General features: G+C 59.7%; 1 protein-coding gene across 3 annotated transcripts; it reads right to left on the bottom strand.

Moving 5' to 3' along the window:
* On the bottom strand, positions 1-24,501 carry ZBTB17 (zinc finger and BTB domain containing 17). 3 transcript variants are annotated; one of them, XM_068162744.1, is made up of 17 exons: positions 24,432-24,501; positions 21,763-21,854; positions 21,160-21,277; positions 17,339-17,545; positions 15,682-15,870; positions 14,280-14,438; positions 14,068-14,175; positions 12,527-12,774; positions 12,288-12,430; positions 7,917-8,217; positions 5,884-5,971; positions 4,033-4,149; positions 3,816-3,936; positions 3,458-3,588; positions 2,385-2,600; positions 1,141-1,230; positions 1-1,039 (listed from the first exon to the last, which is right to left on the bottom strand). In XM_068162744.1, exons 2-17 carry the CDS (start codon positions 21,766-21,768, stop codon positions 723-725), a joined length of 2,559 nt encoding a protein of 852 aa, XP_068018845.1. In that variant the 5' UTR covers positions 21,769-21,854; positions 24,432-24,501; the 3' UTR covers positions 1-722. The 3 variants fall into 3 exon arrangements, with proteins under 3 accessions (XP_068018845.1, XP_068018843.1, XP_068018846.1); XM_068162742.1 differs by having other exon boundaries at positions 24,381-24,470; XM_068162745.1 differs by lacking the exon at positions 21,763-21,854 and having other exon boundaries at positions 24,381-24,472.
* Positions 24,502-25,930: the final 1,429 nt, after the last annotated feature.

Here is a 25,930-nt window from a genome sequence, read left to right as displayed (position 1 = left end):
TTAGAAAATATTGCAATTTATTCCATCTGCAACCTTCCACCCACACAGCTCTGGGCAGCCACACAGCCCCCAACAGCCACACAGCTCCCTGCAGCCCCCAGCTCCGTGTGGCCACACAGCCCTGGGCAGCCACACAGCTCCCTGCAGGCCACAGCTCCATGTGGCCACACAGCCCTGGGCAGCCACACAGCCCCCAACGGCCACACAGCTCCCTGCAGCCCACAGCTCCATGTGGCCACACAGCCCTGGGCAGCCACACAGCCCCCAACAGCCACACAGCTCCCTGCAGCCCCCAGCTCCGTGTGGCCACACAGCCCCCAACAGCCACACAGCTCCCTGCAGCCCACAGCTCCATGTGGCCACACAGCTCTGGGCGGCCACACAGCTCCGTGTGGCCACACAGCTCCCTGCAGCCCCCAGCTCCATGTGGCCATACAGCCCTGGGCAGCCACACAGCTCCACACAGCTCCCTGCAGCCCTGAGCTCCGTGTGGCCACGCAGCTCCCTGCAGCCTGCAGCCCCCAGCTCCACGCAGCTCCCTGCAGCCCCCTGCAGCCCCCAGCTCCGTGTGGCCACGCAGCTCCCTGCAGCCTGCAGCCCCCAGCTCCACGCAGCTCCCTGCAGCCTGCAGCCCCCAGCTCCACGCAGCTCCCTGCAGCCCCCTGCAGCCCCCAGCTCCGTGTGGCCGCGCAGCTCCCCGCGGCCTTTCCAAGCAGCTCTTCTTAAATAAAGGCGAGGGGGGGGGCAGTCACTCGGGGGCGGGCGGAGCCTCGCCGGCGGGGGGCGCGGGGGGCCGGGGGCGCGCCGGGGGGCTCGGGGGCGCCGTCGCGGGCACGGAAGAGCAGCTCCCCGGCGGGCAGGACCTGCTCGGGCTGCCAGGCGGCGGCGGCGGCGCCGTACTGCTGGTAAAAGTCCGAGTCGGCCTGGAACATGACGAGGGCCTGGGCCGTGTGGATCCGGACGTGCTGAGCCAGGCTGCTGGCGTCCAGGAACTTCTCCCCGCAGGAGTCGCAGGCGTAGAGGATCTGCGTGTTGGGGTCTGCGAGGGAGAGATGGGGGAGGGAGGGGAGTCAGCCTGGGCAGAGCAGGGCTCGGCTGACCCCCCCCGACCCTGCTCATCCCCCCTCAAAGCTCTCTCACCTGCTTCCTGCACCTGCTTCACCGCTTTGGTGATCTCGGCTTTGAGAGCTTCGGTCTCGTCGGCAGTGACCGCGGCTGCCACCGGCACCACTGCGGGGACAGGGCAGGGGGAGGGGGGACAGGAGGGGATGGGAGGGAGGGAAGATGAAGGGATGGAGGAGGGGGAAGATGAGATGGGGGCAAGGAAAGATGAGGGGGTGGAGGGGAGGAAGATGAGGGGGACGGAGGGGAGGAAGATGAGGGGACGGAGGGGAGGAAGATGAGGAGATGGAGGGGAGGGAAGATGAAGGGATGGAGGGGAGGAAAGATGAGGAGATGGAGGGGAGGAAAGATGAGGAGATGGAGGGGAGGAAGATGAGGGGATGGGGGGAGGAAGATGAGGGGATGGAGGGAGGAGGGAAGATGAAGGGATGGAGGGAGGAGGGAAGATGAAGGGATGGAGAAATAGGGAATGGGGGGAGGGGAATAGGGAATGGAAGGAGGCAAAATGAGGGAATGGAGGGGGGGAATATGAGGGGATGGAGGGGGAATATGAGGGGATGGGGGAAATGGAACAATGGGGGGGGTGCAAGGAGACACAGGTGCAAGCAGGTGAGGGGGGTTGCAAAGGCATGAGAGGGGTGTGGGGAAGGAAAAAAGAGGTTGGGGGGAGGAAAAAAGGGATTGGGGGGAAAGAAAAAAGAGGTTGTGAGAGAGAAAAAAAAAACCTCCAAGGGGTTGGGGAGGAGGAAGGAACCCCAAGGGGCTGGGGGAAAACAGAAAAACCCAAGGGGGTGGGGGGGGAGAAAAAAGCCCCCAAGGGGGCTCCAAGCTGCAGCAGGGCTCTGGCTGTTTTGCCTTGGTGCTGAGGGGGAGGCTCTGGCCAGGCTCTATCCAGCCTCGGGCTGCAGCTTTGCAGTCTCAGGCTGTGCCAGGGGAGGTTTAGGCTGGAGGTGAGGAGAAAGTTCTTCCCAGAGAGAGTTGCTGGCCATTGGGATGTGCTGCCCAGGGAGGTGGTGGAGTCCCCACCCCTGGAGGCGTTCAGGAGGGGATTGGATGTGGCACTTGGAGCCATGGTCTGGTCATGGGGTCTGTGTTGATAGGTTGGACTCGATGACCCTCGAGGTCTCTTCCAACCTTGGTTACACTGCGAGACTGTGAGCCTGCCCCTGCCCACGGCGGGAGCCCGGGGGGGAGAGCCGCAGGCCGCCCGAGGCGCTCTGCCGGCGGCGGCCAGCGGGGGGCGCTGCGGCGCCGCGTCTCACCGGTGAGCTGGGTGACGGCGGTGGCCGCCAGCGCCTCGGTGGCCAGCGTCACCATCTCGTCCGAGGCCACGGTGACGATGTTGACCTCGTCGCCCTCCTCGGGCTCCAGGATCTTGATGCCGGCCTTGCCCTGGTGCACAGTCCTGACGTGGGAGCGCAGGTTGTCCACGCGGTTGAAGCCGCGGCCGCACTTGTCGCACAGGAAGGGCTTCTCCCCTGCGGGCAGGGGCAGGGCTCGAGGGGCCAGCTCCACCGCCCTGCAGGCTGCCTGGACGGCTTGGGGGGCGGCTGACCGCGCTGAGGGGGTGGCTGGCCATTGTGGAGGGGTGGTTGACCCCTTGAGGGGGGGTTGGCCATGTTTAGGGGGTGGTTGACCACTTTAGGGGGGGATTTGACCACTTTGAGGGCTGGATTTGACCACTTTGAGGTGTTGGTTGACCTCTTTGAGGTCTGGTTGACCACTTTGAGGGGTGGTTGACCACCTTAAAGGGGTACCTGAGCATTTTGAGAGGGCAGTTGACCTCTTTGAGGGGTGGCTGACCACTTTGAGGTGTTGGTTGACCACTTTTAGGTGTTGGTTGACCTCTTTGAGGGGTGGTTGACCTCCTTAAAGGGGTACCTGAACATTTTGAGGGGGTGGTTGACCACTTTTGGGTTGTGGTTGACCACTTTGAGGTGCTGGTTGACCTCTTTGAGGGCTGGTTGACCTCTTTGGGGGGGGTGGTTGACCACCTTAAAGGGGTACCTGAACGTTTTGAGGGGGTGGTTGACCACTTTTAGGTTGTGGTTGACCTCTTTGAGGGGTGGTTGACCACTTTGAGGGGGTGGTTGACCACCTTAAAGGGGTACCTGAACATTTTGAGGGGGTGGTTGACCTCTTTGAGGGGGAGGTTGACTTCCTTAAGAGTTGGTTGACCACCTTAAGGGATGGTTGACCACCTTGAGGGATGGTTGACCACCTCAAGGGCTTGGCTGCCCATCATGAGGGGATGGCTGACCACCTTGAGGGGATGGCTGCCCACCTCAGAGGCCTTGCCTGCAGACCTGGGGGAGCCCCCTGCCCTGCTACCCACCGGTGTGGATGATGATGTGCTTGGAGAGGTCTCCCACGCTGACAAAGGCCTTGCTGCAGACTGTGCACTTGTGGGGGCGAATGTTGTCATGGTGCCTGATGTGGTTGGCCAGCTGGCTGGACTGGACAAACCTGGGGAGGGGGCAAGGGAGGTGGCAGTGACAAGCTGGGGCACCTCCACCTACCCAGGGAGGTGGTGGAGTCCCCATCCCTGGAGGTGTTCCAGAGGGGATTGGATGTGGCACTTGGTGCCATGGTCTGGTCATGGGGTCTGTGTTGATAGGTTGGACTCGATGATCCTCGAGGTCTCTTCCAGCCCTGGTGATGCTGTGATGCTGTGGTACCCCCTCCCAGCTCACCTCTTGCCGCAGCGCTCGCAGACGTAAGGCCTCTCCCCGGTGTGCTGCCGCACGTGGGCGATGAGGGAGCTGGCTTGGGTGAAGGCTTTCCCACAGATCAAGCACTGGCATGGCTTCTCTCCTGGGGAAAACAAACCCACACCAGAAGCAAGCTTGGAGCTGGAGAGCACAAAGCCTCCCTAGCCCCCTGCCTGCCCCGGGGGGCGGCGTGCCTCACCGGTGTGGATGCGGACGTGGCGCTGCAGCGCCCCGGGGTCGGCGAATTGCCGCTGGCAGTGCACGCAGACGTAAGGCTTCTCCCCGCTGTGGATCCGCAGGTGCCTCTTGAGGTTCCCTGAAGGCAGAGGAGGCTGAGTTTTGGGGAGCAAGGGGAACACACAGGGACACTAAAGACCCTCCCCCCGCCTCCATCCTTCCCGGCGTCCCCGGGGGGAGCCGGCTGCGGGCTGCGCGGGAGGGCGGCGGCGGCGCCCCGGGGAGGTGGCGGTGGGGAGAGGCAGGGCGGCTGCTGAGGGGCTCCATGGGGCTCATCCAGGCCCCTCCAGCTCCACAGCAGTTTAGGGAGGTGGGAAGAGAGGTCTCTGTTCCCTAAATCTGGGTCAGAGGATGGTAGGGGTTGGAAGGGACCTCCCAAGATCAGCCAGTCCAGCCCCCACCTGCCAGAGCAAGACCGCCTGGGGCAGGGCACACAGGAACAGGGCAGGTGGGACCTGAAGACCTCCAGAGAAGGAGACTCCACAGCCTCTCTGGGCAGCCTTTATTTACTTAGAATAAACCAAACCAGGTTGGAAGAGACCTTCAAGATCATCACATCCAACCCATCAACCAATCCAACCCACCCAAACAGCTAACCCATGGCACCAAGCACCCCAGCAAGTCTCCTCCTGAACACCTCCAGGGATGGGGACTCCACCACCTCCCCAGGCAGCCCATTCCAATGGCCAGTCTCTCTCTGTGTAGAACTTCTTCCTAATCTCCAGCCTAAACCTCCCCTGGTGCAGCCTGAGACTGTGTCCTCTTGTTCTGGTGCTGGCTGCCTGGCAGAAGAGACCAACCTCTGCCTGTCTACAACCTCCCTTCAGGGAGTTGGAGAGAGCAAGAAGGTCTCCCCTGAGCCTCCTCTTCTCCCTGCTCCTGCTGGCCACACTCTTCCTGATGCAGGCCAGGATGCCATTGGCCCTCTTGGCTGCCTGGGCACACTGCAGGCTCATGTTCAGCCTACTATCAACCAGCACCTCCAGGTCCCTCTCTGCCTGGCTGCTCTCAGCCACTCTGCCCCCAGCCTGTAGCACTGCCTGGGGTTGTTGTGGCCAATGTGCAGCCCCTGGCAATTGGATGTGTTCAATCTCCTGCCCTTGGCCTCTGCCCATCTGCCCAGCCTGTCCAGGTCCCTCTGCAGAGCCTCTCTACCCTCCAGCAGATCAACTCCTGCCCCCAGCTTGGTGTCATCAGCAAATTTACTGATGATGGACTCAATGCCCTCATCCAGATCATCAATGAAGATGTTAAAGAGCACAGGGCCCAGCACTGATCCCTGGGGCACACCACTGGTGCCTGGCTGCCAGCTGGCTGTGGCACCATTCACCACCACTCTCTGGGCTCAGCCTCCAGCCAGTTCCTAACCCAGCTCAGAGAGCTGCTGTCCCAGCCAGGGGCTGACAGCTTGGCCAGGAGTTTGCTGTGGGGGATGGTGGCAAAGGCCTTGCTGAGGTCCAGGCAGACCACATCCACAGCCTGCCCCACAGCCACCAGGCAGTCACCTGGGCATGGAAGACCAGGTTGGTCAGGCAGGACCTGCCCTTCCTAAATCCATGCCTGCTCCAGAAGGAACATCCAAGGAGCATCCCCAGGGTGAGATCCAACAGAGGAGGGAAAATCTATGCACAACTGCAGCACCACAAGATGCTTAAGCCCTCTTGTGTGGGAGGTGAAGCCTTCTTCCAGCTCCAGTCCTCCTCTCAGCTCCAGCCCTGCTCTGGAACAGTCCAGTCCCTGCCCCCCCCTGGAGTGTTCCCTGTCCTCTCCAGAGCACCCACACCTCCACCCCTCAGCCCTCACCCCAGGCTACCTGAAGTGGTGAACTGTTTGCCACACTCCCGACACTTCAGGGGTCCGTCGGCGATGTGGATCTTCAGGTGAGCCTTCAAGTTCCCCACCTGGGGGCAGAGGGTTTCAGAGAACCACAGAATGGGTTGGGCTGGAAGGGACCTTAAAGATCATCCAGCTCCAACCCCCTGCCATGGGCAGGGACACCTCCCACCAGCCCAGGCTGCTCAAGGCCTCATCCAGCCTGGCCTTCAACATCTCCAGGGAGAAGGCAGCCACAGCCTCCCTGGGTGACCTGTGCCAGAGTCTCACCACTCTCAATCTAAATAACTTCTTCCCAGTGATGATGCTGAGAGCTGATCACAGAGTGTGAGAGGTTGGAAGGGACCTCTGGAGAGCAGCCAGGCCAACCCCCTGCCAGAGCAGGGGCACCCAGGGCAGCTCACCCAGGGACACATCCAGCAGGGGTTGCAAAGGCTCCACAGAAGCAGACTCCACAACCTCTCTGGGCAGCCTGCTCCAGGCTCTGCCACCCTCACAGGGACAAAGTTCCTCCTCCTGGTCCCCTGGCACCTCCTCTGCTCCAGCTTGCCCCCAGTGCCCCTTGTGCTGTCCTTGGACAGCCCTGGGCAGAGCCTGGCTCCAGCCCTGCACATCTTCATCCCCAGCCATGAGGGCAGCCCTCAGGCTCCTCTGCTCCCAGCTCCCAGCCCCAGCTGCCTCAGCCTGGCCTCCCAGGAGATGTTCCACTGCCTGCAGCAGCTCTGTGCTGGACTCTCTCAAGCAGTTCCCTGAGGTCCCTCTTGAGCTGAGGGGCCCAGAACAGGACTCAAGATTCCAGCTGTGGCCTCAGCAGGGCAGAGCAGAGTGGGAGGAGAACCTCTCTTGACCTACTGACCACAGCCCTTCTGATCCCCCCCAGGCTGCCCTTGGCCTTCCTGGCCACAAGGACACTTTGCTGGCCCCTGGGCATCCTTCTCTCCACCAGGACTCCCAGTGCCCTCAGCCAGGTCCTTGGTGACTATTGAGCAGCACTGGTGCCAGCAGCAAGCCCTGAGGCAGCCCCCTGGACAGAGGCCTCCAAGCAGACTCAGTCTCACTGACCACAACTCTGACTTCTTCCCTTCAGCAGCTGCCATCCCCCTCACTGCCTGCCTCTGCAGGCTTCACTGCCTCAGTTTAGCTGTGAGGATGCTGTGGGTGTCAAAGGCTTCCCTGAGGTCAAGCTAAACCACAGGCACTGCTCTAGCATCACCTACCCAGCTGCTTATGGCCACATCAAAGGCTCTCAGGTTGGTCAAACATCACTTTCCCCTGGTAAAACCTGCTGACAGTGCCCTCTGTGCCCTCACCACTGGGTCTCTGAGATGCTGAGATCAGTCTCTGAGATCACAGAATTGTCAGGGCTGGAAGGGACCTCAAGGCTCAGCCAGCTCCAACCCCCTGCCATGGGCAGGGACACCTCACACCACAGCAGGTTGCTCACAGCCACCTCCAGCCTGGCTGCAAACACCTCCAGGCAGGAGGCTTCCACCACCTCCCTGGGCAGCCTGTGCCAGGCTCTCACCACCCTCCTGGGCAACAACTTCTTCCTCACAGCCAATCTCAATCTCCCCACTTCTAGTTCTGCTCCATCCCTCCCAGTCCTATCCCTCCCTGACACCCTCAAAAGTCCCTCCCCAGCTTTCTTGGAGCCTCCTGCAGATCCTGGAAGGCCACAATGAGGTCTCCTGGGAGCCTTCTCCTCTCCAGCCTGCACAACCCCAACTCCCTCAGTCTGTCCTCACAGCAGAGCAGCTCCAGCCCTCTGCTCCTCCTCGTGGCCCTTCCCTGGACATGCTCCAACACAGACACTGAGATCAGTCTCTGAGATGCTGAGAGCCCCCCACAGCCAGCCCTCCACCCCCTCCCCCTGCAGCACCCTGACTCCCCAGGGCTCCCTCCCTTTGCAGAGTCACTCAGGTTGGAGAAGACCCCCTGGGACCATCAAGTCCAAGCACTGCCCCTGCTGTACAAAGTTCACCCCTAAGCCCTCTCCCTCTCGTCCCAGGGCACCTGGTTGAACTTCTTGTCGCAGTGGGGACACTTGTGCTCCTTGTCGGTGTCGTGCGTCTCCAGGTGGCGCATCTTGGAGGTGGGGTCGGAGAAGGAGCGGCCGCAGTAGTCGCACTGGTAGGGCTTCTCGCCGCTGTGCACCAGCTGGTGGCGCTTCAGGTTGCCGGAGGTGGTGAAGAGCTTCCCGCAGTCCTCGCAGCGGTAGCGAGCCTCGCCCGTGTGCCGCTTCTTGTGCAGGTTGAGCAGGCTCAGCAGCCGGTAGCTCTTGCCGCACTCCTGGCAGCCGTAGGGCTTCAGGGGGCTGCGCGGGGGGCGGAACAGCACTGAGCCACGCAAGGGAGCAGGGGCCCGGCCCGCCCCTGGGGCCGGCCCGCTGCAACCCCCTGGAGAGGTGAGCGGGGAGGAGATGCATGGGGGCAGGGCCGGCAGGGATGCAGGGATGCAGGGACTTGTAAATTCATGGATGCTGGGAAGCATGGATTTGTGGATGCATGGATTCATGGATTCATATAATCATGGATGCATGGATTCATACAATCATGGATGCATGGGTTCATGGAAGCATGGATTCATGGATGCATGGATTCATATAATCATGGGTGCATGGATTCATGGATTCCCAGAATCATGGGTGCATGGAAGCATGGATTTGTGGATGCATGGATTCATACAATCATAGTTTCATAGTTTCATAGTTTCAGTCAGGGTTGGAAGGGACCACAAGGCTCAGCCAGTTCCAACCCCCCTGCCATGGGCAGGGACACCCCACACTAGATCAGCCTGGCCACAGCCTCAGCCAGCCTGGCTGCAAACACCTCCAGGGCTGGGGCCTCAACCACCTCCCTGCACAACCCAGTCCAGGGTCTCACCACTCTCATGGGGAAGAACTTCCTCCTCACATCTAGCCTGAATCTCCCCACCTCCAGCTTCATTCCATTCCCCCTAGTCCTAGCACTGCCTGAGATCCTGAGCAGTCCCTCCCCAGCCTTCCTGGAGCCCCCTTCAGATCCTGGAAGGCCACAATGAGGTCACCTCAGAGCCTTCTCCTCTCCAGACTGAACAGCCCCAACTCCTTCAGTCTGTGCTCACAGCAGAGCAGCTCCAGCCCTCTGCTCATCCTCCTGGCCCTGCTCTGGACACCTTCAAGCACCTCCACATCCCTCTTGCCATAGGGGCTCCAGAACTGGAGGCAGGACTCCAGGTGGGGTCTCCCCAGAGCTGAGCAGAGGGGGAGAATCACCTCCCTTGCCCTGCTGGCCACACTTCTCCTGCTGCAGCCCAGGCTCTGCTTGGCTTTCTGGGCTGCAAGTGCACACTGAGAGCTCCTGGGGAGCTTCTCCTCCCCCAGCACCCCCAAGGCTCTCTCCTCAGGGCTGCTTTCCAGCCAGTCCCTGCCCAGCCTGCATTTGTGCCTGGGGTTGCCTCCAGCCAGCTGCAGGACCCTGCCCTTGCTCTTGTTGAACCTCCTGAGGTTGGCTTGTGCCCACCTCTCCAGCCTGCCCAGCTCCCTCTGGATGGATCCCTTCCCTCCAGCTGTCTGCTGCACCACACAGCTTGGTGTCAGCAGCAACCCTGCTGAGGCTGCACTCAGTGCCACTGTCCATGGCACCCACAGGGATGTGGAACAAGACATGGGTGCATGGATTCATGGATTCACAGATCATAGAATCAGGGATTCATGGAATGGTTTGGGTTGGAAAGGACTTTAAAGCTCATCCAGTTCCAACCCCCCTGCCCATGGGCAGGGACACCTCCCACCAGCCCAGCTTGCTCAATGCCTCATCCAGCCTGGCCTTGAACACCTCCAGGCAGGGGGCAGCCACAGCCTCCCTGGACAACCTGTGCCAGTGTCTCCCCCTCCTCACTCTTAAGAATTTCTTCCTCATCTCCAGTTTCAATCTTCCCTCAAAGCCATTCCCCTTGTCCTGTCCCAGCCCTTGTCCCAAGTCCCTCCCCAGCTCTCCTGTAGCCCCTTTCCAGGTACTGGAAGGCTGCTCTGAGGTCTGCCTGGAACCTTCTCTTCTCAGTCACTGCAGGGATGGAGCTGTCACACCAGGTGGGAAGGGAAGAACCACTGGTGCCCAACTCTCAACACCCCAGTGTGAGCTCCATCCAGTGTGGGTGAACTCCTTCCCACAGTCCTAGGGGTGGGCAGAGACCAGCACAGCCACAGCCAGTGACCTTTGGTGCCCCCAGGAGACCAGAGACCTCACTCAGGGCCAGGCCTGGCCTCATCTCACCCTTGTGGGTGACAAAGCCGTAGGCCTTGGACTCCAGATCCCCACAGGGCTGTCATGAAGCAACATGAAGGGGGAAGGATGAGGCAGAAAACCAAATCTCCTCCCAGACCACCCCACCCTGCTGATGGATTTCACAAGGATCCACAAATGCTGTGCCCAGCTGTGGGCCCCCAACACAAGGACATGGACCTGATGGAGAGGGTCCAGAGGAGGCCCACAAAGATGGTCAGAGGGCTGGAGAACCTCTATGGGGACAGGCTGAGGGAGCTGGGGGTGCTCTGACTGGAGAAGAGAAGGCTCCAGGGAGAGCTCAGAGCAGCCTTCCAGTACCTGAAGGGGCTCCAGGAGAGCTGGGGAAGTTTTGACATGGGCTGGGAGTGAGAGGATGAGAGGCAATGGAGTGAAACTGGAGCAGGGCAGCTTTAGGTTGGACAGCAGGAGGAAGCTCTGCACAGTGAGGGTGGTGAAATACTGGAGGAGGTTGCCCAGGGATGTGGTGGAGGCTCCATGGAGACATTCAAGATCAGACTTGCTGTGTCCCTGGGCAGCCTGCTCTGGCTGGAGGTGCCCCTGCTGGACTTCAGGGGGGTTGGGCAAGATGGCCTTTGATGTGCCTTCCAACCCAGAGCAATCTGTGGTGCTGTGGTTGGATCCTTTGAGCCAAACCCCACACTTCTCAGGCCCTGATGGTATCTTTCCATAGCTGGAGCTGCTGGCAGTCTCCAACCCAGCAGCACCAACAGCTCCTGCCCAGCACAAGGGGCAGAGCAGCTGCTCTGCCAGCCTCCTCCTCAAACCCTCACACACCCTCAGCATCATCACAGAATCAACCAGGCTGGAAAAGACCTCAGAGATCATCCAGTCCAACCTCCCACCCAACCAGCCAGACCTGAGAGATCATCCAGTCCAACCTCCCACCCAACACCACCCAACCAGCCAGACCTGAGAGATAGAATTAGAATAGAATAGAATTAAACAGGTTGGAAAAGACCTTGAAGATCATCAAGTCCAACCTATCAACCAACACCATCTGATCAACTAACCCATGCAACCAAGTGCCCCATCCAGGCTCTTCTTAAACACTTCCAGGGATGGGGACTCCACCACCTCCCTGGGCAGCACATTCCCATGGCCAATCTCTCTTGCTGGGAAGAACTTTCTCCTCACCTCCAGCCTAAACCTCCCCTGGCACAGCTTGAGACTGTCCCCTTGTTCTGGGGCTGGGTGCCTGGGAGAAGAGCCCAACCCCCACCTGGCTCCAACCTCCCTTCAGGGAGTTGTAGACAGCAAGAAGGTCTCCCCTGAGCCTCCTCTTCTCCAGGCTAAGCAACCCCAGCTCCCTCAGCCTCTCCTCCCAGGGCTGTGCTCCAGACCCCTCCCCAGCTTTCTTGCCCTTCTCTGGACACCTTCCAGCAACTCAACATCTTCCCTAAACTGAGGGGCCCAGAACTGGACACAGATTGAGACAAATCCCCATGCTGTACTAAACAACAGTGCTCAGATCCCTTGGACCATCCAGTCCAACCTCCCACCCAACACCACCCAAGCAGCCAGACCTGAGAGATCATCCAGTCCAACCTCCCACCCAACACCACCCAACCAGCCAGACCTGAGAGATCATCCAGTCCAACCTCCCACCCAACACCACCCAACCAGCCAGACCTGAGAGATCATCCAGTCCAACCTCCCACCCAACCAGCCAGACCTCAGAGATCATCCAGTCCAACCTCCCACCCAACACCACCCAACCAGCCAGACCTGAGAGATCATCCAGTCCAACCTCCCACCCAACCAGCCAGACCTCAGAGATCATCCAGTCCAACCTCCCACCCAACACCACCCAACCAGCCAGACCTGAGAGATCATCCAGTCCAACCTCCCACCCAACCAGCCAGACCTGAGAGATCATCCAGTCCAACCTCCCACCCAACACCACCCAACCAGCCAGACCTGAGAGATCATCCAGTCCAAGCTCCCACCCAACACCACCCAACCAGCCAGACCTTGGCACCGCGTGCCTCCCCCGGCCTGTTTATCAACGCCTCCACCACGGCGAGCTTCCCGCACCCAGCTGGGGCTGGCAGCCCCCGGGGCAGGGGTGCCCCCTGTGGGCCCCCAGCGTGGCCATTACCTGTGAGTCTTCTCGTGGGCCTTGCAGGCGGCGGGGTCGGAGAAGGCCTTGCTGCACTCCCTGCAGGAGAAGGGCTTCTCCCCGGTGTGGATGCGGATGTGCCGCTTGAAGTTGCCGGTGTGGGTGAACTCCTTCCCGCAGTCCTGGGGGGCACAGAGACCGGCACAGGCGCGGCCGCTGACGCTCGGCCGCCCCCCCCGGGACCCCAGCCCCGCCTGGGGGCCGGGCCTGGGCCTCACCTCGCACTTGTGGGTGACGGAGCCGTAGGCCTTGGACTCGGTCCTGTCGCCATAGGAGCCGGAGCGCAGCAGGCGCGGCTCGGCCGCCGTCTCCTGCCCCGAGTCTGTGCCTCCTGACTCGTTGTCCTCCGCCTGCTCCCCGTTCTCCACCTGGGGCTGCTCTTCCTCAGGGGTTTTCACCTCCTCTTCCTCCTCCTCTGCCGCTGCCATCCTCTCCCCCTCTTCCTCCTTCCCTTCTGGCTTCATCTCTGCGGGACAGGAGGACGCTGAGGCCGGGGAGCAGCGGCAGGGACACCAACCCCACCTGCACCTCCCAGCCCCAAGCCTGCAGGGAAGGTGCTGGGGACTGGACCTGCCCTGCTGCACCCGGGGACATGCCAGGACTCCATCCCACGAGGCCTCTGCCTGGAGGCAGTTTGGATTTGCAGGTTGTTTAGCCCTGAAGTCCCCCAGCAGAGGAGCACTCCAGCCTCTCCTGGCTGTGCCCCGTGCTAAACCGCTCCTGGGGGCTCCCAAACTCACACTCACAAAGTCAACCACACAGAGGGCCAGGGGTCAGCCCTCGCTCAGCTTTGCTTCAGCCCCACTGAAGAGGACAGCAGAGTCCTTGCTGCCACTGAGGAAGGTGTTGAACAAGGCACTGCATGACATAGATGACACTACATTGGGTGATCTGCTTGAGAGTAGAAAGACTCTTCAAAGGGCCCTGGCCAGGCTGGAGCCATGGGCCAAGGTCAGTGGGTTGAGGTTCAACAAGGCCAAGGGCTGGGTCCTGCACTTGGGTCACAACAACCCTGTGAACGCTCCAGGCTTGGGGCAGAGGGGCTGCAAACTGCCTGGTGGGAAAGGACCTGGGGGTGTTAACTGACAGTGGATGAAGATGAGCCAGGGTGTGCCCAGGTGGCCAAGAAGGGCACCAGCATCTTGGCCTGCATGAGCAAGAGTGTGGCCAGCAGCACCACAGCAGGGCTTGTCCCCCTGGCCTGGGCACTGGTGAGGCCACACCTCGAATCCTGGGTTCAGTTTTGGGTCTCTCAATCCAAGAAGGACAATGAGGGGCTGGAGTAGGTCAAGAGAAGGGTCTGGAGAAGAGGTCTGGTGAGGAGCAGCTGAGGGACCTAGGGTTGTTTAACCTGGAGAAAAGGAGGCTGAGGGGAGACCTCCTGGCTCTGCACAACTCCCTGAGAGGAGGCTGAAGCCAGGTGGGGGTTGGGCTCTTCTGCCTAGTATCAGGTGATAGAAAGAGGAAATGGCCTGAAATTGTGCCAGGGGAGGTTTAGGTTGGACATCAGGAACAATGTCTTCCCTGCAAGAGTGGTCAGGGACTGGCACAGGCTGCCCAGGGAGGTGGTGGAGTCCCCATCCCTGGAGGTGTTCAAGAAACCTGTGGCCAGGGCCCTCGGGGCCATGGTGGTGTTGGGTCGGTTGCTGGTTGGAGTGGATGATCTCAGAGGACTTTCCCAACTGAAGCAGTTCTGTGATCCTAGGACTGGAGCCAGTCCAGACCCCTGAGGAGCACCATGAACTCCAGCAGCACTCACCTCTCGTTTCAGTGCCTGCAGAGCTGTCCTTGGCCTCGGGGCTCTCCTCTGGCTGCGGCTGGCCGGGGAACTCGGCGCTGGCACCCTCAGGGCTGGCAGCATCTGCCCCTGCAAACAACAGAGTGTCCTGGGCACGCCCCAGGAGGCACACAGAACAGGCTGTGCTGGGGGGAGTCACAGAGGGGTCTGGGGGTCATCCCACAGTGCTTCACCTTCTTGGCCCCTCAGCTGCTCCGCTGGTGCCTCAGGCTGAGCAGCTGCAGCCGGGGAAGCCTCTTCCTTCCCCGCCGGGCTGGGAGGAGCTGGTTTTGGTTTGTCAGGATCACCCTCTGCTTCTGCCTCTGATGGCTTATCCTTGACCTTGTTGGACTCTGTGAGGGAAAAGTCACAGTGGGTGTCCCTGTGTGGACAGCAGAAGCTGCTAGAATGATCCCAAGTATCAGAATCCCAGCATGGTTGGGGTTAGAAGGGACCCCTGGAGACCACCCAGCCCAGCCCCTGCTCCAGCAGGGCACCCACAGCACCCTGCCCAGCAGCACAAGGCCCAGGGGGGGTTGGAAGCTCTCCAGAGGAGAAATCTCCACAACCTCTCTGGGCAGCCTGCTCCAGGGCTCAGCATCCTCACAACAAACAACTTTCTCCTCCTGCTCAGCTCCAACCTCCTGGGTTCCAGGTTGTGCACAGTACCCCTTGGCCTGGCCCTGGACACCACTCTTGCCCCCCATAGGTCCTATAGCTCTTGCTGAGCATTACTCAGCTCCCCTCTGGGGCTGCCCTTCTGCAGGCTCTCAGCCTTTGCTCCTCACAGTGCTGCTCCAGGCTGCTCAGCAGCTTCAGAGCCCCTGCTGGACTCTCCTGTGTTTCTCCTGAACTCAGGATGCAGGACTCCAGATGTGGCCTCACCAGGGCAGAGCAGTAGAGCAGGAGAACCTCCCTCTGTGACCTGCTGGCCACACTCCATGCACCCAGGACACCATTGGCCTTCTTGGCCATGAGGGCAAATGAGCAACCTGTTGTCCCTGAGCACTTCCAGGTCCTTCTCTGTGGAGCTGTGTCCCAGCAGGTCCCTCCTCACCCTGTCCTGCTGCAGGAGGGTGCAGGACCCTACCCTTGCCCTGGTTGAACTTCATGAGGTTACTCTGCCCAGCTCTCCAGCCTGTCCAGATCTGGCTGAATGGCAGCCCAGCCTGAGGGGGTGTCAGCCACCCCCCCCCTAGTTTTGGATCATCAGTGAGCTGGCTGAGTGTCCACTCTGGCTGTTCACCCAGGTCATTGCTGAAGATACTGAGCAAGACCAGACCCCAAACAGACCCCTGGGGAGCACTGCATGCCACAGGCATCCAGCTGTGCCACTGCTCACAACCCTCTGAGCTCTGCCCTTCAGCCCTTTCTCACCTCCCTGCTGCCTCAGCCAGCCCACACCCCTTGAGCTTCCCCTGGAGGATGTTATGGCAGATGATGTCAGCAAGACTGGAGGACTGCTGGCGCTGCCCCGGGGGATCAAACCCCATCCAGACCTCCTTGTGCAGCAGGATGGGGCTGGATAGTAGCCAGGGAGCGTGGCTGCTGTGTGGGGCAGCTCAGAGTCTCCCTGGCTGAGGGAAGGCTACGTACCCAGGTGGGCAGGGGGGTGCTGGCCCTCAGAGGGGCCTGCGGCGGGCGCGGCGAGGGCCTTGAGCGCGTTGCAGGCGCTGACCACCTCCTGCATCTGCAGGAAGCCTGCCACGGCCAGCACGTCCTCCACGTTCTCAGGGTTCAGGCTCAGCTTGGCTGTGTACATGAACTCCAAAACCTGGCCCAGGCCTGCAAGGGAGGAGTCACAACCATACAATCAGTCACAGAATGGTCAGGGCTGGAAGGGACCCCAAGGCTCAGCCAGCTCCAGCCCCCTGCCATGGGCAGGGACACCTCACACCACAGCAGGTTGCTCACAGCCACCTCCAGCCTGGCTGCAAACACCTCCAGGCAGGAGGCTTCCACCACCTCCCTGGGCAACCTGTGCCAGGCTCTCACCACCCTCATGGCCAACAACTTCTTCCTCACAGCCAATCTCAATCTCCCCACTTCTAGCTTTGCTCCATCCCCCCCAGTCCTATCCCTCCCTGACACCCTCAGAAGTCCCTCCCCAGCATTGTTGTAGTCCCCCTGCAGATCCTGGAAGGCCACAATGAGGTCTCCTGGGAGCCTTCTCCTCTCCAGACTGCATAACCCCAACTCTCTCAGCTTGTCCTCATAGAGGACCTCCAGCCCTCTGCTCCTCCTCATGGCCCTTCTCTGGACACCTTCCAGCCCCTCCAGATCCTTCCTGGCACAGAGGCTCCAGAACTGGACCCAGAGCTCCAGCTGTGGTCTCACTGGAGTGGAGCAGAGGGGCAGAATCCCCTCCCTTGACCTGCTGGCTGTGCTTCTCTTGCTGCAGCCCAGGATGTGATTGGCTCTCTGGGCTGCAAGTGCTCCCTGCTGGCTCCTGCTGAGCTTCTACCAGAATCAAGCTTTAAACCTCTCAGCTGGGTGATCCTCAGAAGCACAGAGTGTGTGAAGCACCAGGCTGAAGAGCCTCCCCCAAAGCCCAGGCACCAAACTGCTTTGTTTTAAGGAGCTCTGAGGGACACTGTTCAACTTTCACACAGATTGCATTGGGTTGGAAGGGATCCTCAAAGCTCATCTTGTCCAACCCCCCTGCAGGCAGCAGGGACATCTCCAAACAGATCAGGTTGCTCACAGTCTTATCAAGCTTGATCTTGGATGTCTCCAGGGACAGGGCCTCAACCACATCTCTGGGCAGCCTGTTCCAGTGTTTCACCACCCTCACAGTGAGGAGCTTCCTCCTGATGTCCAACCTAAATCTACCCTGCTCCACTTTCAAACCATTGCTACTCATCCTATCTTCACAAGATCTTGCAGTAAGTCCCTCCCTGGCTCTCCTGGAGCCCCCTTCAGGTCCTGGGAGGCTGCTCTAAGGTCACCCTGGAGCCTTCTCCTCTGCAGGCTCAACAGCCCCAACTCCCTCAGCCTGTCCCCATAAGAGAGGTTCTCCATCCCCCTGATCATTTTTATTGCCTCCTCTGGAGCCACCCTAGCAGGTCTGTGTCCTTCCTGTATTGGGGGTCACCTACCTGGACACAGCCCTGCAGGTGAGGTCTCACAGAGCAGAGGGGCAGGAACCTCTCTCTCCATCTCTGGCCATGCTGCCTTTGATGCAGCCCAGGCTGCCCCTGGCTTTCAGGGCTGCAAGTGCCCACTGCTGGCTCATGCCCAGCTTTCTGCCTACCTGCAGCATTGCTGATGTCCAGGTGCACCACATCCTTCTGGTCAACAAAGAGCATCCTGAAGTACTCACTGCAGGCTGCCAGCACAGCTTTGTGAGCCTTGAAGTCGATGCCATCCACCACGAAGGTGCAGTCACACAGCAAGCCCAGCTGCCGCTGCTGGTTCAGCTGCTCCAGGACCTGTTTGCTGTGCTGGGGGAAGTCCATGGCTGTGGGGAGAGGGGAAAAAAACACCCAGGATGGAGGTGAGACAGGTGCCAAATCCCCACCACCACCACCGTGTTGGATAGTTTCATAGTTTCATTCAGGGTTGGAAGGGACCACAAGGCTCAGCCAGTTCCAACCCCCCTGCCGTGGGCAGGGACACCCCACACTACAGCAGCCTGGCCAGAGCCTCAGCCAGCCTGGCTGCAAACACCTCCAGGGCTGGGGCCTCAACCACCTCCCTGCACAACCCAGTCCAGGGTCTCACCACTCTCATGGGGAAGAACTTCCTCCTCACATCCAGCCTCAATCTCCCCACCTCCAGCTTCATTCCATTCCCCCTAGTCCTAGCACTGCCTGAGATCCTGAGCAGTCCCTCCCCAGCCTTCCTGTAGGTCCCCTTCAGATCCTGGAAGGCCACAATGAGGTCACCTCAGAGCCTTCTCTTCTCCAGACTGAACAGCCCCAACTCCTTCAGTCTGTCCTCATAGGAGAGGTGCTCCAGCCCTCTGATCATCCTTGTGGCCCTTCTCTGGACACCTTCCAGCACCTCCAGAGCCCTCTTGCCATAGGGGCTCCAGAACTGGAGGCAGGACTCCAGGTGGGGTCTCCCCAGAGCTGAGCAGAGGGGGAGAATCACCTCCCTTGCCCTGCTGGCCACACTTCTCCTGCTGCAGCCCAGGCTCTGCTTGGCTTTCTGGGCTGCAAGTGCACACTGAGAGCTCCTGGGGAGCTTCTCCTCCCCCAGCACCCCCAAGGCTCTCTCCTCAGGGCTGCTTTCCAGCCAGTCCCTGCCCAGCCTGCATTTGTGCCTGGGATTGCCTCCAGCCAGCTGCAGGACCCTGCCCTTGCTCTTGTTGAACCTCCTGAGGCTGGCTTGTGCCCACCTCTCCAGCCTGTCCAGCTCCCTCTGGATGGCCTCCCTTCCCTCCAGCATGTCTGCTGGATAGGACAGATCACAAAGTCATAGAGCAGCCACAACCCTCCCAGTTAATAAAGGTGGCCCAAAAAAGCCTGGTTCTGAGCTCCTCTCTCCAGCTTCCCTAGAGCCAAGCCCAAAACCTCTCCTCTAGCAGCCAGGATGTCAACAAAGGGCTGAAGAGAGAAGTGATGGAAGAGTAAACCTAGTTTTTGCCACCCTAACAGCATTTAATCATAGAATTGTCAGGGTTGGAAGGGAGCTCAAGGCTCAGCCAGCTCCAACCCCCTGCCATGGGCAGGGACACCTCACACCACAGCAGGTTGCTCACAGCCACCTCCAGCCTGGCTGCAAACACCTCCAGGCAGAAGGCTTCCACCACCTCCCTGGGCAACCTGTGCCAGGCTCTCACCACCCTCCTGGGGAACAACTTCTTCCTCACAGCCAATCTCAATCTTCCCACTTCTACTTTTACTCCATCCCCCCCAGTCCTATCCCTCCCTGACACCCTCAAAAGTCCCTCCCCAGCATTCTTGTAGTCCCCCTTCAGATCCTGGAAGGCCACAATGAGGTCTCCTCAGAGCCTTCTCTTCTCCTGACTGCACAACCCCAACTCTCTCAGCCCATCATCAAAACCACCAAGCTCCTGCTCATTTTGGGTGCTTGCACCATGAATTGAGGGGTTTTTACTTCTCATTGTGTCTTTGGAGGGAATTCTCCCTGCTCAAAGCACAGCTTGGCTTGGGTAATGCTACCAACACCCCCAAAGCCTATTGTTCAAACAGGTCCTCAGCAAAGGCTGAGGAGCAACCACAAGCTCCTTCTCTTGGGGTGCACCTGCAGGGTAGAGGACAGAAGGTTTTCACTTGGCTTCATGTTCCAAGAAGTGCTTCCTGTGCCAGCTGAAGGGATCATTTCTCACAGCAGGAGATGAGCAAGGAGGGAGGAGGAAGCCAGGGAGGCCTATCCACAGTTATTGCTCAACAAGTCAGGCCAGGAAGCCTCTCAAGCTCTGGAGGAAAGGCAGACTGTGGCCAGGGCAAGTCTTGGTTTTGATGGCAAGTGGATGCTCAGTGTCCCTCTGAAGGTTTCCACCCCACAGCAGCTGCTTTTCCACTTTAGCAGCTCTTCAAACCAGCCTGGGAAGTCTGAGGATGGGGCAAGGGGGCAGGCTTGGACCCACAGGGCACCTGCAGGCAGGCACATCCCAAGCTGCCAACCTGCAGCAGCAAGCAGGGTGGGGGGGAGGGAGCCTCCTCTTGTCTGCACACTCAGTGAGAGATCTTCCACCCAAGGATCCAACTGGCTTCCAGAATTGCTCCCAGCAGGAACAAGAAACCCAAACAGCCTCAGCTCTCACATGGAAAAGGCTTCACTTCCCAAAGCCTCCATTTTCCTTTGCAGGGATTTTCCTGCCATGCCTTTTCTCTCCCTCCAAACCACAGAGCACTTTTAAACCAAACACCCACAGCCTGTCCCAAACCACATCCCACATGAGTCAGAAATAAAACCAACCCCCCACACCTCTATTTGCATCAAAAAATCTGTCCAAGCCCCCACAGATGTATGGCCCTGTGAGGTCTGCAAAGGGAATTCTAGGAATAGAGAGAGGGGAAGGTTCTCCCAGCAGGACAAACAGTGCTGCTAGGAATGATCTGGGCAGCAGGAGCTGAGGCACCACCATGGTCTGAGGCATCAAAAGGCTCTTTTTGGTCATTTGTAGGAAGAATTTTGTATCTGACTGATGACTTTTTGTTTCCTCTCTCCCCCTGCTGGAACTTGCCTCAGCTTTGCAAAGATCCTGAGGAGGATTCCCAGAAGACTTTCCCTCTTCCTGCTGCTGTTTGCTTTGCTGGACAGAGGTGGTGCCAAGCTGTGCATTCCCCTCATGCCCAGACCCAGCACCCACCATCCCCCAGCACACTCAAATCCCTCACTCCAAGCCTTCCAAATCCCAGATCCAAAGGCCCATGGGGAAGGGTTAAGCTTGGAGAGCAGAGCTCCAAGCACCAGCAGGCTGACAGGGGGAGAGGTGTTAGCCTCGACGGGTCGTACCCCAGGGGAACACAGCGCAGCAGTGCAGCTGAGAGAGCACACAGCCCTGACCACAGCTGGGAACTGGAATTCATAGATACCAAAGATTCAGAACTATCATAGATAGATAGATAGATAGATAGATAGATAGATAGATAGATAGATAGATAGACAGATAGACAGATAGATAGATAGCCTTTGACACTGTCCTGCACCACATCCTGCTCCCCAGGCTGGTGACACATGGGTGTGAGGGGTGACCACTGGATGGGTACAGAGCTGGCTTGATGGCTGCCCCCAGAGAGTGGCTGTCCATGGCTCCATGGCCCAGGGGAGGCCAGGGACAAGCAGAGTCCCTCAGGGATCAGTCCTGGGCCCAGGCTTGTTCAACATCCCTGTGGGTGCCATGGACAGTGGCACTGAGTGCAGCCTCAGCAGGGTTGCTGCTGACACCAAGCTGTGTGGTGCAGCAGACAGCTGGAGGGAAGGGATCCATCCAGAGGGAGCTGGGCAAATCTGGCACTTCTGGCCCACCTGATGGCTCCATAAATCAGGTGCCATTAGCACAAACCCCTCAGTGCTGGCTGTTAAAGGAGTGGTGCTGTCTGAAGGTGCATGGCAGAGCCCCCACCTGAAAACCAAGCCAGGATCAGTGCCCAAACTCACCTCTGCACTGGGAGGAGCAGAGATATCCCGAGGAGCACAGCTGCTGGCAAGGCTCTGGTGGCTCTCCTGTGGAGTTTCCTCTCTTCCTGGTACCCAGGTCAGTCTCTATGCAGCCATCCTGAGAGCAACAGGACAAAAAACTCCACTTCACACCCCATGCCCTGTGCGTTGAAGGCACCAAGGTCCAACATCACCAACCCAGGACCAGGCAGCTCCTGCTTTCACCTCGTCAGAGGCCTGTGAGCACCTTTTCCCCTCCTGCCCTCTCCCTGACCTGGCTGTCAAGGCTCTCATTACCTGATTAATTACAGAAAAGCTTCATTATGAGAACACCCACGCCTGCCACAGGCCTCAATCCAGCAGCCCAGGGGAGCTTCCCACACCAGCACCGTTAAGCTCTCACTTGCTAACGACATTAACCTCTCCCTGTACCTGCTGCTCGAGCATCCACCCATTAAAAACACCCAAACCTTGACAAATCTGGAACAAAACCACCAACAACAACAAAAAAAGAGGGCTCCAAATGCTGCCTTTTGGATGCTGCCTCCACCCAGCTGCCAGTTCTTGAGCTGGGAGGATAAAAAGGAAGAGGGCTCTGCCTACCGTCATCTCCCTTCTTGCTCGGGGGATGAGGCAGCCCTGATCCTTTCAAGTCCCTGCCAAGAGGAGTCTGTCCTCATTTCCAGGAGCTGATTCTGCAATGTTTCCAGTTTGAAAAAACAAATACAACAAGTTAGGAGTGCATCTGAGTGAAGCATTGCAGGTACAGAGGAGAGAGAAACTGTGACGTGGAGAAGGGCTCCGGAGTCGGCGGCGAAACCCCCAGGTGAGCTCACATCCAGCTGTAAAGTAGGGGGGGAGAAATAATCCCAGGCAGCCAAAAAGCATGGTGAAAAGGAACTAAAAGGAGGGAGACACAAAGAGAGAGGTGAGCAGAGCCACTCTGGGCCCCCCTCAGCAAGCAGACACCCCGCAGAGCCCACGGAGATGTCGGCGCTGCTCCCGGTGCGGCTGCCGGGAGGTGAGCAGAGCTGGGCGGGCAGGGAGCCAGCGTGGGCCTGAGGTGTCACCAGCCCTCCAGTGCTGCAGCACCTGCCTGATGAAGTTTCATAGTTTCATTCAGGGTTGGAAGGGACCACAAGGATCATCTAGTTCCAACCCCCCTGCCATGGGCAGGGACACCCCACACTAGAGCAGCCTGGCCACAGCCTCAGCCAGCCTGGCTGCAAACACCTCCAGGGCTGGGGCCTCGACCACCTCCCTGCACAACCCATTCCAGGGCTTCACCACTCTCATGGGGAAGAACTTCCTCCTCCCCTCCAGCCTGAATCTCCCCACTTCCAGCTTCATTCCATTCCCCCTAGTCCTAGCACTGCCTGAGATCCTGAGCAGTCCCTCCCCAGCCTTCCTGGAGCCCCCTGCAGATCCTGGAAGGCCACAATGAGGTCACCTCGGAGCCTTCTCTTCTGCAGACTGAACAGCCCCAACTCCTTCAGTCTGCCCTCATAGGAGAGGTGCTCCAGCCCTCTGCTCCTCCTCCTGGCCCTGCTCTGGACACCTTCCAGCACCTCCACATCCCTCTTGCCATAGGGGCTCCAGAACTGGAGGCAGGACTCCAGGTGGGGTCTCCCCAGGGCTGAGCAGAGGGAGAAGATCACCTCCCTTGACCTGCTGGCCACACTTCTCCTGCTGCAGCCCAGGATCTGATTGGCTTTGCAGGCTGCAAGAGCACACTGAGAGCTCATGTTGAGCTTTTTGTCCACCAGCACCCCCAAGTCTCTCTCCTCAGGGCTACTTTCCAGCCAGTCCCTGCCCAGCCTGCATTTGTGCCTGGGGTTGCCTCCAGCCAGCTGCAGGACCCTGCCCTTGGTCTTGTTGAACCTCCTGAGGTTGGCTTGTGCCCACCTCTCCAGCCTGCCCAGCTCCCTCTGGATGGATCCCTTCCCTCCAGCTGTCTGCTGCACCACACAGCTTGGTGCCATCAGCAACCCTGCTGAGGCTGCACTCAGTGCCACTGTCCATGGCACTGACAAAGATGTTGAAAGATGTTCAGAAACTTGGGTCTCCTCACAAAAGACCCAGCCTCTGGAACGTGGCCTGACCTCTGAAACTGCAGCAGAAGCTCCTGATGTGGAAGTGCAGCTCAGGAAGCGCAGCCTGGCCGCCAAACCCGGCAGCTGCCCCTCAAAAGCGAGGCCTGCAGAGGGCCATGGGCTGGCACCACGCCAGAAGAGATGCCAGAGGAGGAAGAAAGCCCCTTTAATCCTCGAGGTGGCACACGATGCTTTGAAGTTTTCCCTGCTCTTCTACTGCCCTTCAGCACAGGCAGAGAGCTCAGGTGGTGCCAGGGGATCCATCTGGTGCAGTGCTGGCATCAGGGCTGTGTGTCCCCCTCCCCCCCCCCCCCCAAGACTGGGGTCCCAAGGCCTGCCCCACATGGGAGGGAGGAAGGGTTTGCTCCTGATCGTGTCCTGAATCACCCTGTGGCTCTGTGCACACATCTCCCACGGCAGCACTGCTACCCTGCTGAGGGTGGGCAGGAGAGGGCTGCAGCCAGCACCTTGGTCCCCTCAGGGCCTATGCCTCAGCCAGGGATGGGGAGGAGCATGAGTTCAGGAGGAAAAGAGTCAGAGAATCACAGAATTATTTTGGCTGGGAGAGATCTGCAAGCTCATCCAGTCCAGCCCTTCACCCAGCCCTGCTCAGGGCACCACCAAACCATGGCCCTCAGCACCACATCCCCACGGCTCTGAAACCCCTCCAGGCATGGGGACTCCACCACTGCCCTGGGCAGCCTGGGCCAGGCCTTGACAACCTTCAGGGAGAAGAAAATGTTCGCTCATGTCCAACCTAAACCTCCCTAAAAGCAACCTGAGGCTGTTTCCCCTTGTCCTGTCACTTGCTCCTTGGGAGAAGAGACTGTGAAGTGACTGAGGGTGCCTCGATCCCCACGTCCAGGTCATTAAGGAAGACACTTAAGAGAATTAAGCACCGCTACAGAGTGCTAAGGAGGTGTCAGGACCCTCACGCAGCCTCCCCTCAAAACCCCCGGCGATCACCCACTGGTAGGTCCCCCAGAGGGGCTCCTTTCTGGGGGGACCCCGCGGGCAGTCAGCTGGGCCGCAGCCCCCTTCCCCTCCCAGCCCTTGTATCACCCCAAGCCCGCGGCCTAAGAACCTTCAGCCCCCTCCCAGCCCTTCCCCGGTGTGCCCCACCGCTACCTGCCATGCCGGGCTCAGCGGGGCCCTCCCATCGCGGCCCTGGGCGCTCACCGTGACACGGAGCAGACAAAGGGCGCCGCCATGTTGGCGCCGGGCGGAAGCGGCGTCTCGCCCTTCCCCGCCCACCGCCGGCGCTACTGCGCATGCGCGGCCCGGCGCGGGCAGGGCAGCCGCGCGTGCGCGGGTGGGCGGGTCGGGTCACGTGTCGCCCCGCCGGCTGCTTCTGCTCGCTCCGCCCCCATGGCGGCGTGGGGCTGGCGGCTGGGGGCAGGAGGGGTACCGGAGGGGGGTCCCAGAGGTGTTGCGGGAGGGTGCTGGTGGTGGTGCGTGTCTCCGGCCCTGTCGTGCGGCCCCGTGAGGGGCAGAAGGCTTAGTCCTGCTACGCTAATGTGTCTGAGTGCTTTGGGTTCCCTCACCAGACCCAGGCGCTGGCCCCCCGCGGTGGTGGCAGCCAGGTGTCCCTACAGGGAGCGGGCTCGGTGCTGAGGTCAGCACGGGTCTGAAGCTGTAGGTGCTGCCTTTGCACCGGCCTGCCTCATCAGGTGGGTGTGCAGGGCATGCTGGCATCCTGAGTGGCTTTCATGGAAGTGTAGAGGTTGGTTGGGGTTGGCAGGAGCCTTTCAAGCTCGCCTAGTCCAAGCCCCTGGGGTCAGCAGGGACAGATGCAACTAGAGCAGGCTGCTCAGAGCCCCATCAGGCCTGGCCTGGGGTGTCCCCAGGGATGGAACTCTGCCCAGGGAGGTAGTGGAGTGCCTGTCCTTGTAGACATTCCACATCAGGTTAGACAGGGCTCTGAGCAACCTGCTCTAGTTAAAGACATCCCTGCTGACTACAGGGGGTGGGACTGGGTAACCTCTAGAGGTTCTTTCCAACCCAGTGCATTCTGCAATTCTATGGAGCCTCCTGGGCAACCTGTTCCAGTTTTCCACCACTCTCAAGAACAACTTCCTGATTTCTAACTTCAACCTACCCTTCTCTATTTGCCAATCATTGTCCCTTATCCTGTCACTCCCAGCCCTTGTCAGAAGTGCTTCCCCAGCCCTCCTGTAGCCCTCTTCAGGTACTGGAAGGCTGCTCTAAGGTCTCCCTGAAGCCTTCTCTTTTCCAGGGTGAAGAGCTCCAGCTCTCACAGGCAGTGGGGTTCCAGCTCTCAGATCATGTTGTGGCTTCCTCTTTGAAAGCAGCTGTTTAAAAATGCTCAGCTCCCTGACACAAAAAGGACCTGGGGGTGTTGGACAGCAGCAGCTGAAGGTACACCAGCCTGTGCCCAGGTAGCCAACCAACATCCTGGCCTGGATCATCAGCAAGTTTGCTGTTGGCACCACGCTGTGTGGTGCAGCAGACAGCTGGAGGGAAGGGATCCATCCAGAGGGAGCTGGGCAGGCTGGAGAGGTGGGCACAAGCCAACCTCAGGAGGTTCAACAAGAGCAAGGGCAGGGTCCTGCAGCTGGCTGGAGGCAATCCCAGGCACAAATGCAGGCTGGGCAGGGACTGGCTGGAAAGCAGCCCTGAGGAGAGAGCCTTGGGGGTGCTGGGGGAGGAGAAGCTCC

Source organism: Melanerpes formicivorus, unplaced genomic scaffold (assembly GCF_026170545.1).
Source record: "Melanerpes formicivorus ecotype bairdi unplaced genomic scaffold, bMelFor1.0.p_v2 SCAF_67, whole genome shotgun sequence".
NCBI lineage: Eukaryota > Metazoa > Chordata > Aves > Piciformes > Picidae > Melanerpes > Melanerpes formicivorus.
The sequence above is the reverse complement of the archived record's forward strand: the minus strand, read 5'-3'. Positions and strand labels throughout refer to the sequence as shown.